The following is a 19,099-nucleotide window of genomic DNA, read 5'->3' as shown; positions in this document are numbered from 1 at the left end:
CTAACAGAGTGGTGTACTGACAGAGGGGAGTTACGTTTAAGATCACCACTGTGGTGATCAGACTTCAGTTCAGGCACAACCAACAGAGCCGGACGAAAGACTCCTTGTCTGGTCAAAAACACATTGTTATTGGTCTACCAGCTCTCCTGGTTATTCCTTAGAACCCTGCTGACCAGACAAGCTATCCAAAACCCACTAGGTTTGGGAATGCTCTGTTTCCTTCCCGGAAGAATGGGAAACATATGCCCTGGTTCAGTAGCCTCTCAGTGATCACTTCCTTGAGGTGATCTCACTCTCCAGTTTTCTAACCTGGAAATTCAAGTTGACCTAAAATCTCTACAGTCCCAAGATGGCAAACTTCCCTCAAGGTTTTCACTTTATTTTACCCTGTTGCTTAGACAGAGCCAACAGCCAACATTTAACAGCAAGAATTTAGTGTTAGCATTCATATTTCTCTGAAATGTAATTCTTTAAATATATTAAAATTTGCTCCATTGGGTATAATCTTTTATTATACAATATGGGGCCAAAATAATTTCATTTTCAATGTATCCTTAAAATTAAAATCACTAAACTATATAACCTTAAATGTTTGCTCTATTCAGTATAATTTTAATTAACATCTCCAGGCCAAGATAACTTAATTCGTTTTAATTTTTTCTTCATTCTTAATAAATCTCTAAAACTATAAAGGGAGTCAATGGGAAAGTAAGTGAATTAATATACAAAATTTAAGGATTCACACTACATTTTCAGAAATTTCTGAATTACAGGAAGTAAAATATGCCTATAACCACACTAGAGAAGGAGCTCTGAAAAAACTGTACTTAAAACATGATTTCTCTACTGCCTTTTACTCCAAAAAATATAATAATTATATGATTTTAAAATAAATGAGAAGAAAAACTATTGGAAAATTTTAAGCAGCTTACAATTAATAATTCAGTAAATGTTTCTACAGCAGGCCAGTGTATTCAGGCACACACACTGGCCACTGGCATGTGGCTACCTTTGAACAGGGATGCGGCAGTTTTAAGAGCCAGGGACACTGGGAGGTAGGTTTTAGAATTGGAAAATAACTTACCATCTAAAACAGGGGGAGAAATTTAGGTAAGCAGAGAGTAATTACCCAACTTGGAATCGGACCAAGACACAAGGGCAAACACTGAAAAAGTGCCACACCACGGGAGTATTAAAATCCAAAGTAGTCTGGTCGTGATATTAGAGGTTATGTGGTTTTTGCGGATAGCTCTGGAATTCAAACTAGAACCCAGTTTACAACTCCCATTCAGAGTCTTTCATCAGCTTCTGACCTTGGAAACTCTGGACAAATGACTCAGTCTTCTTGCATCTCTCCTTTTTCAATTTATTTGTAAGAGAAGTGCCTGCCTAATTTGCCTAGAGTTTACTAGAATAATTGGTAGAAAATACAGAAAAGGATTTGCTATCTTGAAGCATTGCATAAATCCACATCATCATGTCATTTTATTGAAAAATTGGCAGTAATTTGGCCCAGGCTAATCCCTGAATCCACTTAATATGGAAATGATCGTAGCACCTTCTCCTCTGGTCCAGATTCTCTCTATGTCTAATTATACTATTTAGATGACCCAACCAATGAACTTCCAAGCCTAGTTAAGGATCGCTGCACGACAATGGGACAATCATGTACGTATACAACAATCATATTATTTCTGTTACATAGTAGTGTTATAAATGCTGCAGACTCTAATATTTTAAAAAAATCAATAAATAGTTAATAACACACTCACTACATGGAATATGACCTTGGTAAAGATGTTTTCAATTTTTTCGGGCCTGCAAACAATTCTATTACTGTCTAGTAGTTCCTCGGCAATAATTTCAGAGCCACAGGATCGAAAAGGAGCCCAGGGCCATGATTATACATAAACTATATTTAGATGAAATGTTATCACTTCTAAAAAGGAAATATGTTCTGAACTCAGCTTAATTCAACTGCTCTCTGCCCTTCTACACAGTAACCAGTTATTACATTCATGGGGTTGCTAACAATATAGCTTTGTGTAAAACGTGTTCTTCCACTATTTCTGGTAAACACTAAATACTCTTTATTAAGCCAAGGACTTTGGCTGATTCTGTTGGCATCAAATCATTAAACGTTCATGTAAATAGTGCATTAACATTTGACAATTAAACAGTAACAAGGTATGCTTATGCCAAGCTAATCTTTTGCCCTTTCTAAATTAGTTGTTAATACAGAGTGCTTTTTATATACAGTCTCATGCTCAGATATCAACTAAATCTTTCCCTAAGATGCATTAATATTTTAAACATGCAGTAGACTGTCTTATTGATTCATGGTCATTTCCACAAGAAATTATAAATCCTCTCAAAATATACAATTCACTTATTTAATCATTTTGCCTGGGCAATGATGCAAGTCTTTGTGTAGAGGTAGAAATGTGCTTTTTTGGATGGGGAAAAAAATTAAGCATAAAGCTAAGCCGACTGATCCATCATTGGCAATTGCTGCTGAGCTGGCTGTTGCCAGCACCATTTTCATGCATCCATTGGTGTAAACTGCCTAGCTATTAGTGCTATGTGAAAAGGAGCAAACTATATGAGAGGGAGTTCAAAGATTTGAAAGCCTCTTTTAGAAATTTGGTGAGAAAACTTAGCTGAGAATTATGCTGTGATCTTCAGTGTTTACTGCTTTTAGCAATGTACTCTAATTACTCTCGCATGAGCGATTTTGTTATGACAAGGCATGAAGTCTTTACCATGTTATTTTTTGGGTTTTGCTGCTGAATGATTTTTCAAACTGATAACACTCACTACACTATGTGCTGTTGGCGAAGTTATTTTGTGATCTTATTGAGTCTCAGATGACTCAACTGAGAGTTATGTGGAGATGTTAAATTGAACTCTTCCATCATAGTGTTGCTCTTGCTAGCTGAGTGTAGGTAGTGCTTACAGACATTAAGGATGAGGTTGGCTAATTAACCAGTAATGAAGTAAGCGAGCACATTATCAAGGCTGAGCACCTGAATGCCGATTAGGATGTCATCTGTGACTTGGGCAAGCACTGATTTTATATCTTCAATGGTGAGACCAGCTAAAGCATCTGTCTCTGAAGCGCTGGCTGCTGGCTGGGACTCCATTGGGCCTTGCTCTTGATCCAATCTCTAGAATAGGGAGAGTAAAGAATGTTCAGGTGATATCTAGAGTATTCGGGGATTTATATGGAGCCTCAAATTTCTGGGTCATTTGCTACCAGGAGTGACATCAATCTGCCAGGAGATTGCAGTTTGACATCATCCTGCATTTTCATTATTTATGAGCATCATGACAGATCAAGTCATGGTGCTAACAGTGCTTACTTTGAGAAAGTGAAGGTGGAAACTGGGGAAGATGATGGAGTGGAAAAGATTAAAATTCCTGAACCAACCTCAGCTGGCCCACCTGCAAATCAATGGTAAAACAAATATTTATATTTAGCTGGGGAAAGTCACAGGGAGAGAAAAATGGAAGAACATTTGCTTCCTTTCCTCACACCCTTCGAAAGTCCCATGCTGAGATAGGTTGAATTAAGAGACAAAAGGAAACATACCTTCATTTCTGTATCCAATGTTGGGGGTGGCTCTATGAATGTTGAGTAAATATCAAATGAGATTCCTTCTTCTAGAGGGTTGGGGAAAAGGCCACCTGAAGGCTTGACAACCTCTATCATTTGCTGGAGGGGAAGAAAAGAGCTGTATTATGATAAAGCCTTTTGTGTGTAACCACAATTTACAATTTCAGTTCTGCATCTGATAATTAGCATTTTATTCTACCCACTGCCTAATTCTCTTTCCATCCTATGTGGTTTAGGACTTCATTTTGTACTTCTCTGAGCTTTCATTGTTCATGGGTCAGTATCCCCTTCCTCCTGCTTACAAGTTCTCAGTACGCAGAGACCATGGTTTAGATCCCCTGTATTTCTTCTCAAAGTTTGGCAGAGGGTTAGATGCTTAAAACACTCAATAACAGCCTGATTGTGATAGACATTACTCAGTGAGATACAGCTGTTCTTGGAGGCAATAGTGAAATGGCCATCAAGAACTTGTTAAAGGCTCTAGGTTACTGCACACAGTAAATCAGAGATACTTGCAAAATCAACCAAGAACATAGAGGGCAGGGCAAAATTTTACTGAGCATTTAATAATTCTATAGCAAGAGTGTATCAAACAGAGGAAGGGGGATCATGGTTGGTCAACAGTGGAAATGAAGAAATAGGAATTAAAATGTCAATTTAAGTCCTGGCTGGTTAGCTCAGTAGAGTATCATCCGATACGCCAAGGTTGTGGGCTCGATCCCCAGTCAGGGCACATACAAAAATCAATCAATTAATGCATACATAAGTGGATCAACAAATTAATGCTTCTGTTTCTCTCTCTCTCTTAAAAACAATCAATAAATTTTAAAAAAAGAAGTCAGGTGAGAGAGAGGATATGAGGGCACTGATTTCCTTAAACATCTGAATCATTTTATTAGTTCCTCTTGTTCTGATTCTAACCAACATTTTGATCATAATTTGACTTTCCATCTCCCAAATGATCTATAAAGATATGTCCACTTTCATGCTCTGATTCTCTTGCTTATCACATTCCTTACTGTAAATCAATAAATTAATGTTCTAGTTTTTATAGTAAGCTTCATGATCCTGTTTTTGTGGCCCTGAGATGACACTATCCTATTTGCTGACAAAGTCAGACCATGAGCCTTCCAAGTTTGAAGATAATACTCTGGAAATGCATAAATTCACCAAATAATTACCATCCCCTGAGGCCTGGAAAAACCCTAAAATCATTATATATTCATTTCTAATTTCGCAATAGTTCAGATAAACTTATATAATATTTCATCACTTAAATATTACTATTTATTTTTACTTATATGGGTTTTGAAATGTACTGGAGGCTAAGTCATACCAATGTATCTTACATTGAATTCATATTTCTAACTTTAATTTAATTTTATAGAAAGTTGCTGCTTAGTATACATATAAAGTAGGAATGAAGTGTCCTAGCTTTACAGTCAAGTGAATTGGAAACCAAGAGATTAAATGACTGGCTTAGTCAAATAATTGCTAGGTCTGGGAGTTAAACCCTGGTGTGCTAACTTCTTGGCTTATCCAGTTTTCAGTAAACTGTAATGTGTCATCATGTTGCCATACTTGGAAATTATTGATGTTATTGAGCATTTAATCTCTATTCTGTTAGATGACATCATTCCAGATTGTTTATCTTCAGTTGACTAAATGTTAATCAAAATAGAATATCAAGAAAAAGCATAGCAGAACGATTCTTTTCTCTCATCACATTCATAAGCCCCAGTTTTTTCCTAAATGGAAGCATTTTCAGCTTCCTACAAAATTATTTGTACTTTTTTTCATCACACTTGATTTTTCATCCTCCTACATTTTATAATCCTCTTTATTTTACTAAACTAGGACAATGAAACATCTAAACATATTTTAGTGTCCTTTGAAACATTATAGGCAAAATAAATAAGCAGCACATGGGAATACAGAGACAGGGAAGAGGACGAGTGGTACAGACTTTAATATAGGCTGATAAATAGAAATATGGGGGGAGTGGTGGTGGGTGAGACACTGAAAAGAGAAGAGAGAAAGAATTGAAGAGAGGTTACTGAATTTCCTGCAGGCATGGAGAAAATAAGCCTGAGCTAATTGGCAAGATACGAGTATGTCCTTTTAATGAAGCTGAATCTTATTTGTTGCTGTGGCCATATCTGTCCCACTGCTATGCACTTCCATATACAGGCTAGGCCTTTCTGCTAATTCTCTCTCACCTCGAGGGAGAAGTTCTCAAAAGATTCACTATTCCCTCTCCACCCTGTTAGGAGCAGATTCTACCATCTGCCCACCTGTGCCCCATCTTCCATCAGATATACACTTAAATGTAAGCAGATATTTGTGCTCAACTCTCTCATTTTATCCCTTCCAGCCCTCCCTGTGGTCTGGATTTCTTTAGAAAGCTAATCTGAACTACCTGCCAATGACCCAGCACTCCAGGTCTTTGGCAATGGTGTGTGTGTGTGTGTGTGTGTGTGTGTGTGTGTGTGTGTGTGTGTACACTGGGCACACACTTGGAACTTGGAGCTCCTCAGGTCCACATCATTTCTCTGGTGGAATGAAGCTCCCATTTATTTCTAGAACCCGGAGCTCTGACTGAGAGTTGGGCTTTTCTTCTACTTGACTTTTTGAGTGTAGCTAATACAGCTAGTCACTTGATTTACCTTGAGCACAAAGCTGGGGGGCGGGTAATTTCTTTTCTTCAGGGTGTTTATACTATCAGGGAACCAAACCATAGCTACACTTTACTTTAAAAAAAGTTTGTTTTTTACCTTACACTTTTCTTTTTCATGAAGAGTTACATTTGGCTGTGTTAGTAAGATACTGTTAAGGGAAAACATATCCTAATTTCAGGTGAGGGTAAATACAAAGCTGTTTAACTAATAAGAAGATATACAGTCAAATATAGTTGACAGAAACATCACAGTGATTTTTTTCCCCATTAAGTGGCATTTAAAAAAACAGTTTAAGAAAAATTAGAATCAATAATTGTGGTGAGAGCACAGAGCCAGCAAATATATTTAAATGAAACCGTCTGATGCAATACTTTCTTTAAAAAAATACAATTAGGCCTTTGTATTTTTTTTTAACAAAACCTCATGTTTTACAACATCACTGGTTCTGTAATAAAATCTATTTAAAACAGAGAGACATGGTCAGCTTTATTAAGTTAGATTTTCTGAAAGAACGTTATAATTTCCTCAGTCTATGAATAGTTGAAGCAAATTAAATAAAGCTAGTTTTATAACTATTTTTATACATTTCTATAGAATTGTAATTGTCTCATATTTTTTTCCTCAAAAGCCTAATATGTTACCTCTTAAATCTAGAAAAATAAAAACAGAAAAAGGATCAAGTATGTTTATTAAAAAAACACTCCTATTTGGTACCCTGATTTAGCAACCGCCCTTTTTCTATAAGAGAATAGCACCCATAATCTTCAGATCAAGAAACAAAGGGAATGACTTTAAGTGACTTGCCCGAGGCCTAATGCTGAGATTAAAACTCAGGAGTTTCTGATTATACACATACATCCATTTGGCCAAATGATTGGTTTTGCTTGACTTTCAAATACCCCCTAAATATTACTTTGAATGTAAAGCAATAAATGTGTTTCTCTTGCCATTTTTGAATGCTTGCACACAAATGGATATAATAAAAACAATCATGTTGTTCCATGTGAATGCCATTTATATTTTTTCAGATAATGAGCAGACCATTTGAACCAAGGTGAGTACATTAAAAGCTCTAATAAAGAAGAGAATAGATTTCTAAACTGAATAATCGACTGTTAAGTGAACATACAATAAATAACATCTACAGATGTGGTTGCTAGAAAATTAGTTTTCTATAGCTTACCAATACACATTTCCCCCAGATGTTATCTGTTACACGAAAATTAACTTAAGTTAGTTATACTGTTCATTACCTGTACATTTCATTAGTGTTATTTAAGATGGTTGACATTCCAAGCTTTAGTTGAATCATGCTATAGTATTTAAAGAATATAAAGTAAGTGGCTTTTTGGCATAATTTAATGCTTGTAAGAACAAAATTTCATAATCAACTATTATGTAGCTTTAAAAAAATCCAAGAACTTTACTTATAAGCCAAACAAAATCACTAGAAATCTTATAAGAAATTTATTTACATATTCAGTAGGAAATGGACCTCTATCATGGGAATCAATGGTAAGAATTTTGAACCCTCTTGGAACTAAGTACAGGGTCAGTTTAGTTTTAAAAACATATTATACAAATTAAAGTCTGCTTTCAGATCTTACTGTGCCTAAGAACTATAAAGATTTTATCTGAAAAATGTTACTTCATGCTTTCTTTTTCTACTTTATGTGATAACATTATTAATAGTATTGACTCTGATTTATTATTTCTGTTACTTTTAGTTATTGTTTTTGTTTATTGCTATTTGCTTATTATTTTCTCTGGAGAAAGTGCCAGGTGATCGGTGGGTAGTGTTTGTACTGCTGAAATCTATGATTAAAGTGTCAATTACTAAATTATTCAAAATATTAAAAATGTAATTGAGATGACAACTTTCCATTGTTTTAAGTGGCAGAAAGCAAGATAAATCTGTTAAACCCTTTTGGAACTAGAGGAACACATACAAAACACTGGCTTGCTTGAAAAAGACATTTGTTTGGAATTATCAAAGGATGATGACTTCATGTGTAAATCAGAACTTACTAAAAAATGTCAAAGTTTCAAATAGCAAACTTTATTGAAAACTTTTCCCAATAAAGGTAAAAAGGCACACAAATTCCTGTAATGTTTTAAGTATTTTCCCTCCCCCCCCCCAAAGAGAAAGGCATTACTAATTTGTAAGTCTAATTAAGAAGAACTTGTGTGGTTCTGGAAATTTTGACAAAAAAAAATTGTAACCCATTGCCCACCGATATACTGCACGTAAAATAACAACATATGAATGCCACCTGCAAAATGCAATAAACTCTGCTAATGTCATACTAAGGCCATAAGTTTAAAATCAAAAGAGTAAATTCAAAGCTATGATTATCAGAGAAGCTAAATTAATTCATTTCTAAGGTATTTTTCTTTTGTGTTCAGGCCATTACAAACTCTTAATATATCCTGTAAATATAGAATATCAATTCTGCTATGAGATCCTCCTCCCCCTTTGCATTTTTGACTTGGAAATAAATTTGCAAATGCAGCACATTAATTTTCTTTCCTATGCTTAATATGCAGTATTTACATTTTGAAAAGGTTCAGAATGTTGCCAGGCTTCTGCAGAGTATGAATAGACATCTAATAGCAACTTCTATTTTTACTCACAGCATACTGGTAGTTTGAACATTTATAACTTAATAGAGCATTGAGACCATCAGATCCACATGCTAATCACCTAAACAGTGAACGGTAACACAGTACAAGTTAGGACAGGAAATGAAGACTACCCCTTCCAGCTGAAGCTGCGAGAGGAATTCAAGTTGGCAGGCCACAGTAAACCAATTTGCAACCGGGCTAGGACACTCCAGTTAGCACCTCGTGCCCATTTTTATTTATATGTCTTGATTTGATCTTGTTTAACTTGGGCTTGGAATTTAAAAAACTAAAGTTAGATAATTAAAGAAACTGATTCCAGATTATTTTAAACATCTTCAGTATTTCAAGTGTACTTCTGCTTCAGGCCAACACAATTTGAAAAGAAATCTGAGTACTCCTATCTTAATGACCTAAGAAAACAAAATCCTCTCTAATGAATTTGAAAAAGAGTACCTTCTCAGAGTAAATGCAATTTAAAAGGGAAAGATCTGGCTCCTGTACAAACATTTCCTCAGGGATAGAACAGTTCTTCAGATGCCCAGATACTTTCTAAAGATGGCAATAATCTGGAAGATAGACCACTGCATTATAGGCTTATCCTTGGCTTTATTCCTAACTGTGAGATGCTAAGAAAATCCCTAGGCCTCAGTTTATTTATCTGTAAAAGAAGGATAATGATAATTGCTACCTGGCTACTTCATCGAATTATTTCGAGCACAAATTAGATAATGTGGGTGAAAATAATGGAAGTCCTTCAAAGGGAAGCTATTATTAAACCCAAAGGTGTGTTGTTATAATTACTGTTATTATTGAAAGGGTCTTCTCTCTAATGCTAGCATTGGAAAACAGATTAGAGTAGCCACAGGGAGGACACTGGCCCATGTTATTTCCATATGTAATTGTTAATATTGCCCAAGGAGTCTAATGACCTCAGAAGAATTTGTTAATGAGGACATGCTATCAACCTGTTTCCATACAGCCAGTCTTGATAATATCAAACATATATTCAGTCCTATCTGATTTTAAGAATTCTGTGGACTCAACTTCTCTGACACCTGGATAGCATGGCATAATTAGGTAGTTACGTGGCATGGTCAGGACTAAGGCAAATCACCTATTTAGATAAGGAGAGTGTTTACATCTAACTTTTAAATGAGAAAAATCTGTCTCCCCCCTTCGTAGCTCAATTTACTCTTCTTTTTTATCTTTTGTTTTTCAGCATCGAGTGTGGTCTGTGGTTGCCCAGATTGAGTTTATTTTAAAAAAATTTCCTTCAAAAATTTCATCAAAAGTAAAGAGTTAGGGCATAGAGGGCAAACTTTCAACAAGTCCTTCTTTTGAAAATTGAAATACAGAGATCTTAAAATTGCTAAATTCAAAACTGTAATTTTTATTCTTAGATTGACCTTATCCTCCAACTTCCTCAATGTGAGAGATGGAAAGTATGGCAGGTTCCATTATAAATACTTAGAAAACAACTAATGCTTTTCAAAAATATTTTTAGAAGCCACTCAGAGTATATTTGTTTAGCTTACTAAATTATACTCTAAAAGGCATATCCTTGAACTCAGTTGTAAACTATTTCAAATAGTTCTGATCATGGGTACATTTTTGTTTTGTTTCATTTAGAGAGTTCTATTTAAATTTTAGGTTTTAAATATTTAAAGTATTTAAAACATTAATAGGAAATACTCTAAATTATCTTGTTTTAAGAAGTGGAAATTAAGTATCAGTATCTGTCAATTATAATAATAAAGATGAGTTTGCTATTATCTTTGTGGAAAACCTGTTTTGAATTATCTATACTAATAAAAGAGTAATATGCTAATTAGACCAGGAGACCTTCCAGAGACCTTCCGGACAACCTTCCATATGTCCTTCCAGACAAAGCTATGGTGGCAGGGCCGAGGCAGAGGTGGTTAGGGGCAATTAGGCCAGGAGGGGAGGGCAGTTGGGGGTGAGCAGGCTGGCAAAGAGGGGCCAGTTGTGGGTGAGCAGGCTGGCAGGGGGGGCAGTTGGGGGCAATCAGGCCGGCAGGGTGGGTAGTTGGAGGCGAGCAGGCCGGCAGGCAGAGTGGTTAGGGGCAATGAGGCAGGCAGGCAGGTGAGCAGTTAGGAGCCAGCAGTCCCAGATTGTGAGTGGGATGTCCAACTGCTGGTTTAGGGATCAGGCCTAAACCGGCAGTCGGACATCCCCTGAGGGGTCCCAGATTAGAGAGGGTGCAGGCCAGGCTGAGGTACACCCCCCACCAGTGCATGAATTTCGTGCACCAGGCCACTAGTCTATATATATAAAAAGCCAGTGACCAGAACGCCATAATGACCCAAACAACCGGTCACTATGACGCCCACTGTGGCCAGCGAACTGGCCCGATTGGGGGGTGGGGCCGACAGGCCATCCTCCTGCAGCCCCTCCCCCCAGCCGCATGGCCCCAGATCAGCCTCTCCAACCCCGATCGAGGGTGGGGTGGCTGGCCAACCCCCCGGAGCCCTTCCCCCCAGCCGGCCCTGTCCCTGATGGTCCCGCACCACCCCATCGGCCTGCAGCTCCTCACTCCCAGCCAGCCTGCCCCTGATCGCCTCCCAACCCCAATAGGGGGTAGGGCCAGCCGGCCAACCTCCTGCAGCCTCTCCCCTCAGCCGGCCCCGCCCCCAATGGGCCCCACCACCCTGATCGGCCCACCATCCCTCCCCCCAGCCAGCTCTGCCCCTGATCGGCCCCCCTACTCCGATCAGGGGGAGGGCCAGCTGGCCAACCACCAATGGCCCCTGATCAGCCCGCACCCTATTCAGAGGCAGGGCTGGCTGGCCCACTGCCCACAGCCCCTCCCCATGGTCGGCCTTACCCCTCATCAGCTCCCACCACCCCAATCGGCCCACGGCCCCTCCCCTGAGCCAGCTCCACCCCCGATTGCCCCCCACCACACCAATCGGGGGTGGGCTGGCCAGCCAACCTCCCGCTGTCTCCTTCTCCTGACAGGCCCGGCCCTGATCCCCCGATTGGCCCTGATCGGCTGATTGGGGCTGGGCTGGCCAGACCCCACCCATGTATGAATTCACTCACTGAGCCTCTAGTCCAGGGGTGGGCAAACTTTTTGACTCGAGGGCCACAATGGGTTCTTAAACTGGACCGGAGGGCCGGAACAAAAGCATGGATGGAGTGTTTGTATTAACTAATATAAATTCAAAGTAAACATCATTACATAAAAGGGTACGGTCTTTTTTTTTTTTATTTCAATAGTTTCATTCATTTCAAACATTTTAACAAGAAGAATGTAAACACTAATTATTATAATTTGAAACTTCAAAAAATGGAGGAATCATAGCACAATAACATACCTTATATTGAAGATGGCAAAGGCAAAATAAAATTGCCTAACAAAGGAAAGGTACAAAAGCCTTTCAAATTAAACTTAAATATAATAAAATAATTTAAAACTAAAACAAATAGAAAAGAACAAAATGTGTAAACAGTAAATTAAACATTTTCTTTAGTGCAACTTCCAAATTATGCCCAGGACGTAGATGTAGATGGCAATGTAGACTGGGTTGAAAGGTTTTTGGTCTTTAAAACATCAACTTCAGTGGGAACAGTGTTGTTGGTCTCCTTTTTAGCTAATGCTCTGATACTGTGCTCTCCAGGGGCGTGTCTCCCTACATCACCACGATAACGTGTCTACGCATTCCCAGGGTGATGTCGGGGGACGCGTCCGCGGGCATTACAAGGAGCCTCTGGAAGATTGAAAGGTTGTTCCTTCTACTGAATGGGCGGATATAAATCCGCCCACTCAGAAGAAGGAGCTGTGGCCCTGTTTCCCAACGTTGCCATGTTAACACTGCTGCTGGTGAAGGAGCGGAGGGGAGAGCAAGAGAACCCTCCGCTCTTTCAGCTCCGCAGGCCGGATAGAACAGCCGAACGGGCTGGATCCGGCCCGCGGGCCGTAGTTTGCCCACGGCTGCTCTAGTCAAATATAAATTTAAAATTTTTATTTTATATATGTTGCATTTTAATTACATTCTAAAATAGCTTATATGAAGATGAAGCTATTTCATAGCTTTCATATTTGAGAATATTCCTTTTGAACAAGTTTCTATAATTTGCAGAAATCAGATGAGCCAATAAGTCCCAATGGTTGAAAGAGAAACTACAGTGGAAGAATCCTAAGTACTGGATTCCAGTCTTTCTCTTCGTGGGCATCCCTGTTATTTTTCACAGTTTAAACTACCTGAGTAAGAGGAGTCTGAAACCTTTTGGATGAAGTATACATGTAATTTACTTCATTTCAAAGCTCATTGAGTGAACTGCATTTCAGTCCTGAAGTCATCAGTTAGAATAAAAATCTTAAAACTATACTGAAACTCATTTCATGTAGAAATATAAAGCCTTTTTAGACAAAAAGAGAATGTTTGTAAAGTACTATGAAACCTTTAGAGAAGTCAACATAATATTATTCCTGTCCTCTTAGACCCAAGATGTCTATTTTAAGTAATCTGACATTAAAAATGTGCTGACAAATATAGATTAAAAAACAACACAGGAAGTTGTAAATCAGTTGGTAACCCTTAGCATCAAGGAAATAAGAGACCATGAAAATATAGTCATTTGCTTTAGTCAACCTCAACCTTAATTTTTAACTAAAGAAAATTTGCAGAAGGCATGATGTTTACATTTTGGATATTTTACTCATAGTTTGTGTGTTTCCTTTTTCTCCAGTAGGCTCATAAATTATTACAAGGAAACATGTTGTCAGTTATAAATATTTCCCTCTCTGCTCAGCTCCCTCCACCATCCCTCCCCCTCCTTTTTCAAATCTCCCCTAACTGGTTCCGTTACTGTATTAGGCACTCTTCCTTGGTCAGCAGGGCATGATTTTCTTTCTTCAGAGGAAACTGCTGTCAGTTACTCTTCTGTGCCTGACATTCTAGAAACAGGGCTCTTGCAGGAAGCACCCCACCCTTTCCTTCAGCAGCCCCTTATTATGTACACGGGGTGTCATTATTTTAATGACCTAAAAGGAGTCATGTCTTTCCAAGCAAGAAACAGCTCTAGGTACCCTAAGCTTCTGAGGCTTTTCATGGAATCTGAATTCTTGGAAATCAACTTCAAAAGTGATTTTGTAGACAATGATTTATATGGCAATAAATTTTCTCAAAAAAGACTTTTCATTATAATCTGTAAGCCGTGCTAGTTTAGTTAAAAACAAACAAACCCAAATAACAACAACTCTGAAAAGTTTACATGGTATCTTATTTCAGATCTGAATGTTTCAGAAATCTGGATTTTTTCCCCTTAAATGTGTGGAGTCCTGGCTTGGCCCTGCCACTCAACAGAGAGTATGTCTGAGATGTGGCATCTTTACTTGTAAAATTAGGGAGTTGGATTAGGTCTTCTCTAATCTTGTTACAGATGTTATATCCTAATTTACTAAATTTCAAGTGGCTTTTCCTCTATCCAAACAAGACTCAAAGATCCTCAGGTACAGTATTTTTCTCTTGTGGTGTAGCAGAATATTTGGATCACACTCCCAGAGCTTAATGAAATTTTAGACAGGCTGAAGCTTGTCCATCTATTTCTACTTAATTATCTTCTCCAAACCTGCTCCTCCTCCATTTCCTTAGCTCTCAATGACATCAGCAGCTTTTTGGTGACCAGACTCAGAACCCTGAGGTTGTCTTCAGTTGTTCCCTTTCCTAACATTAAATCAACCACGAAACATGCTGGGGGCATCTCCGTGATGTCTGTTTCATCACAATGACCATTGTGTAATCCAGGGGCCACATTGCTTCTCATAGGCCATCTCCTCTACCCCTGGCACCCCCAGCCCCAAACAATGTGAATGATACCCATTCGACTTGTGGCAGCATTTGCCTCCATCCAGGAAAATAAACATTGAAGATGGAAAAAAAATATAACCCAAAATAAAAACAGCTTTTATTTACCAGAACCTACTCGGATTTTGGCATTGGCCTAGTTAGAAAGCACATTATAAATATTAGGTCCTTTAATTCATACTGCATTGTGAGGAGAGGTTTGATCAACCTCATTGTTTGAATGAAGAACTTAAAGCTCAAAGAGGTTAAGTAACTTGGTCAAAGTTACACAACTAGAGAACAACTAATTCTGTCAGAACTTGAACTCAGATCTATTTGACTCCAAAGCTCATGCACCTAGTCCTTAGGGGTAAATGGAACCCCAATGGCTCTTTATGATCCCCCCAAAACATTCCTCTCCAGTTTCTAGGGGAGTAAATAGAGGTTCTGGAAAGGAAGATGATAGATGCACAGCAGGAATCTGGAGACATGGGTTCTCTGGGAAATTCAGAAAGAGAATTTGTTCACTGGTTCCTTATAGCATTACAGTGCATGTTCCAAAGTAAGTCAATGAAAGGAAGGCAGAGAGGACTGATTTTTTTTTTTTAAGAAGGCAAGATATAAAAAGCATCTGGTTTATAGAGAAATCTGAGAACATACTTAATTCATTCATGTAAACAGGAACTATAGGACCATCAGTTTGCTTTTGGTGACTAAAACTGCATGTTCCTGCTCAAATAGCAATTTGTCCTATTTGTTGTAATTTTAATTACTATTTTCATTGGAATCATAGTTTGTTTTTTTTTCCTCTAGGAACAAGCATGTAGAAAAACAACCAATAACCTAGACAGTTAAAAAGCACATTGAAAAATGAGTATGATTGTGTGAACAAGTCTCTTGTGATTTTTCTTCCACCGTGTGCTGCAATGTGCTATAAATCCATTTCCATATTTTTAATTAACACTAGTTCCAAAAAACTTTCTGGAGGCCATTAAAATCACAAATGGGGGAAAAAACAAATTCATTTTATCAGAAAATTGACTGTAGACTATTTTGGCAGTTTTTATTATTTTTACATTTTAATGATTAAAATTAAATACAGCTCAATTACTCATGACAGAGGACAGTGGAATAATTTTCATGGCTGATATAATTTTGAAATCAAACCCGGGTTTGACTTTATTAGTTCTGCTGTGGATGAGTGTCATTGTCCATCCTGCAGCTCTAATTCCTGATCACTTCCATCCACTCATAAAAGGAATCAGACAGCTGTACCAAGTTACACTTCTCCTAGAGACCTAGTTAGTGGTGCTTTGGCTTTATCTCAACAGCATTCCTATTGGGACTGTACCTTCTGTCCTATGGATTTTAGGTATCTATTTTCATAGTTTGAATCATTCATTTCTTTAATTTCTTTAATTTCTTTAATGGGGAAACAGAGAATGCACAAGGATTATTTGAAAATTTGTTGCAACAAAAAAAACAAACAAAAAAAACAAAAACAAAAAAAACCACACACACAAAAAAAAACCCACACACCTGTATCTTCTGCTATTTTGAGACACTTACTTTGTCCCAAGTAGAAGGTATAACTGCAGCTCTCTGAGGCTACTTATGCATTCCTGGTCCCACAGCAATGACCACTGTTTCCTCATTTAGAAAATGGGGGTAACAATAGTTACCCACCACGTGAATTTTTGTGGGGATTAAATCAATATGCATAAACCTCTTAATTCAGTGCCTGGCGTGTAGGAAGAGCTAAAAAATGTTAAGTCTGTTTTTCTTCATATTTTTATGTAACATATTTATGTCTATAATGATGCTAAACAAAACTCTCCAAGAATAGGGACTTGGTCTCTTTGTTCCCCACTTCACTGCCTGGCATGTGGCTGATAAATATGGGAAAGTAATAAATATTTATTGAATACTTAACTGTAAGAAATCATCATGGACTCATGATCAATAGATCATTTTACCACTACTTTTCACCCTGTTATATAGTCTAATGAGATACAGGGCACTACTTTTTTAAGATTTTTTTTCATTCCAGTGTCCTCCCCCCATTATGACCTATGACTCAGGATGCTCCTCATCTGGGGATCCAGCCCAGCTCCTTGACTTTACCTATTTCCCCCCTGCTGATGGTCAAGTTCTTCCTGTCCATGCTAGATGGAGTTAAGCAAAATGAATAGATTGTAGTGGTAAGACTGGAATATTAGGATGAGTATAGCCTGTTTCCGATGAGGAACTTGTTCAGGCCAGGAAAACCCTGGAAGGATCATTCTGATTTTCACACTTGTATGAACACAGCCTTGGTATGAGGGGTTGCTAATGAAGCCAGAGAATCTGGCCCAGCATGTTAATTTCAATTCAGGGAACTTCCAGGTATTTATAAATAAATTCCATATATTAGGCAACTGATATTTAGATAAGAAAGTCAGAAAGCACATGCTGTAATATAGTGCTTCAACAGATTATAATATCAACCCATTCTAGCAAAGCTAACCTAATTGAAGTAATCAAAAACAAGCAAGAACAATGAGCTACTGTTTCGAAATTCTTCTGCTAGAAATAAGAAACCAGGACTAAAACCATGCAAACAACAAAGTAACATTGCAAAATTAAGCCATAGTATTAATGGGGTTTATCGAATTATATAATCTACAATGAAGCCATAACAGATTTCAGATTGGAATACCTTTGGAAACATCAGTCACCTGATTATCATCATTGCCCTAAGAAAAGATGAAGGTTTACTTGGAAGGATCCGGTATTCAAGGCAAGTTCTGAAGAACAGATAGAGTATCAAAATATTATGAAAAAACACATTCAATTTCTTTAGCTTCTGTATCTATCTGAAACATTTTATTTTGTTTGGCTCAGCAATGACGGTAAACACTAAGAAATGATGGGAAAGACGATATTTTACAGTAATTCTTTAGTCTAAAAAATACTCCTTTCCTTACAGTTCATTTTGCTATAATTGTTTATTTATTTGCTTATTAGTAAATAATTTTATTTTGATTTTAGACACAGAAGTACAATATTGTAACTGATTTATTCTTTTATAAGACTAATCTTTCTATTGGTAGATCATAAGATATTATTTTAATAAGAATTTTTTAAAGCATTGGCTGTTATATCTCAGAACTTTGGAACTTCACCATCTCACTAGCATCTGTCAGATTTAATCACCCACAGAACTACCTTATAAAGATTATCTTATCAGAAAAAGTGTCATCCTGTGAGCTTAGGTGTGAGAATTGCAAAATAAAGCTGAGCTACACTAACAACTGCTGTGCTAATTTATTGTAAATTATGTTTTTTTTTTGTTTGCAGATATAAGACATGAGAAGTGTTTCTATTTTAAATTCATTTCCTATTATTTCAACATAAATACCAAACAGCTCAAAAAAAAGTGAGAACAGAGAATATTCCTTAAATAGGTTCTAGTGACAGTAAAATTTATTTTCTAAGCTATCTGTACCAGTCATGTCATTCCGTTCTAGGTGCAGAAACCAGGCAGCACAATTAAGACAAAGCATGTATGCTTAGAATGCTAGATGGAAATTGCTGATCGTCATATGAAGAGTGATGATTTATAGGATATGAACTGGAAATAATTGCATAGCAAGCTGGTCTACAACAAAGCTTTAATTCACTGGGCTGACACTGTAAACTCATAATGTGTCGACCTGGCACCAGCCATGATAGATTGCAGCTGTTCACAACACATAAGCATGTCCTTTTCATGAACATTCTGGGAACCGTAGTTCAGATGACCCCAGTAAAAAACTGCAATGGTTTTAACCAAGCTGGTTCCCTCAGAAATGTAAAAACCATGATGAGTCATTATATTATTAAAATTCAGAACCAGGTGGCAATGAATCACATGAAGTTATCACCTCTAAATCATCAAAGAGAGTATAAATTGGGTTCTATAAAGTACCACGAGTCTCAATGCATTTTAACAAGCTAACCTCTTATATAAACATGATTTTATTAATATACTTATTCTTCTTATTATGAAAACTAGAGTGAAATTTAGTGGCCATAAAAGTGAAGGGCTAATGTTGCTAGCTTGAGCCAGAAAGAGTATAGGCCTGTATGTGTATACTGCTTTATTTATGTAGCTCTGTCAATAACTTTTGACCTATGTTTGTTCTTATGAGTCAATGCCAAACATGGGAATTTGTATGTTTTTTTTTTAAAAAAAACTGCAATAGTGGACTGGGCATGTGGCAAGAAACACTCAAATTCATTGTGTTTTTTAATCTAAATTAGAATTTGAACTCTGGTCTCAAGAACCAGTTGTGGGTCAACCCAACTATTTTGCACACACCCCTCCACCACTTTTTTTAAAAAAATAT

The 19,099-nt window shown here is 37.4% G+C and overlaps 1 protein-coding gene across 2 annotated transcripts in view; it reads right to left on the bottom strand.

Annotated features, from left to right (window-relative positions):
* The window catches only part of CABCOCO1 (ciliary associated calcium binding coiled-coil 1), a 121,334-nt gene that overhangs the window by 15,229 nt on the left and 87,006 nt on the right, over window positions 1–19,099 (bottom strand). For both annotated transcript variants that reach the window (XR_013959005.1, XM_080640840.1), the window contains 2 exons: window positions 3,593–3,715; window positions 3,027–3,167 (listed from right to left, as the gene is read on the bottom strand). Coding sequence is in view for 1 of the 2 variants with exons in the window: in XM_080640840.1 (XP_080496966.1) it covers window positions 3,027–3,167; window positions 3,593–3,715 (264 nt within the window). In the remaining variant the exon portion in view is untranslated. The remainder of the gene's footprint in view (window positions 1–3,026; window positions 3,168–3,592; window positions 3,716–19,099) is intronic.

Source organism: Plecotus auritus (genome assembly GCF_963455305.1).
Source record: "Plecotus auritus genome assembly, chromosome: 9".
Lineage (NCBI taxonomy): Eukaryota > Metazoa > Chordata > Mammalia > Chiroptera > Vespertilionidae > Plecotus > Plecotus auritus.
This window is presented reverse-complemented; position numbering and strand designations above follow the sequence as displayed.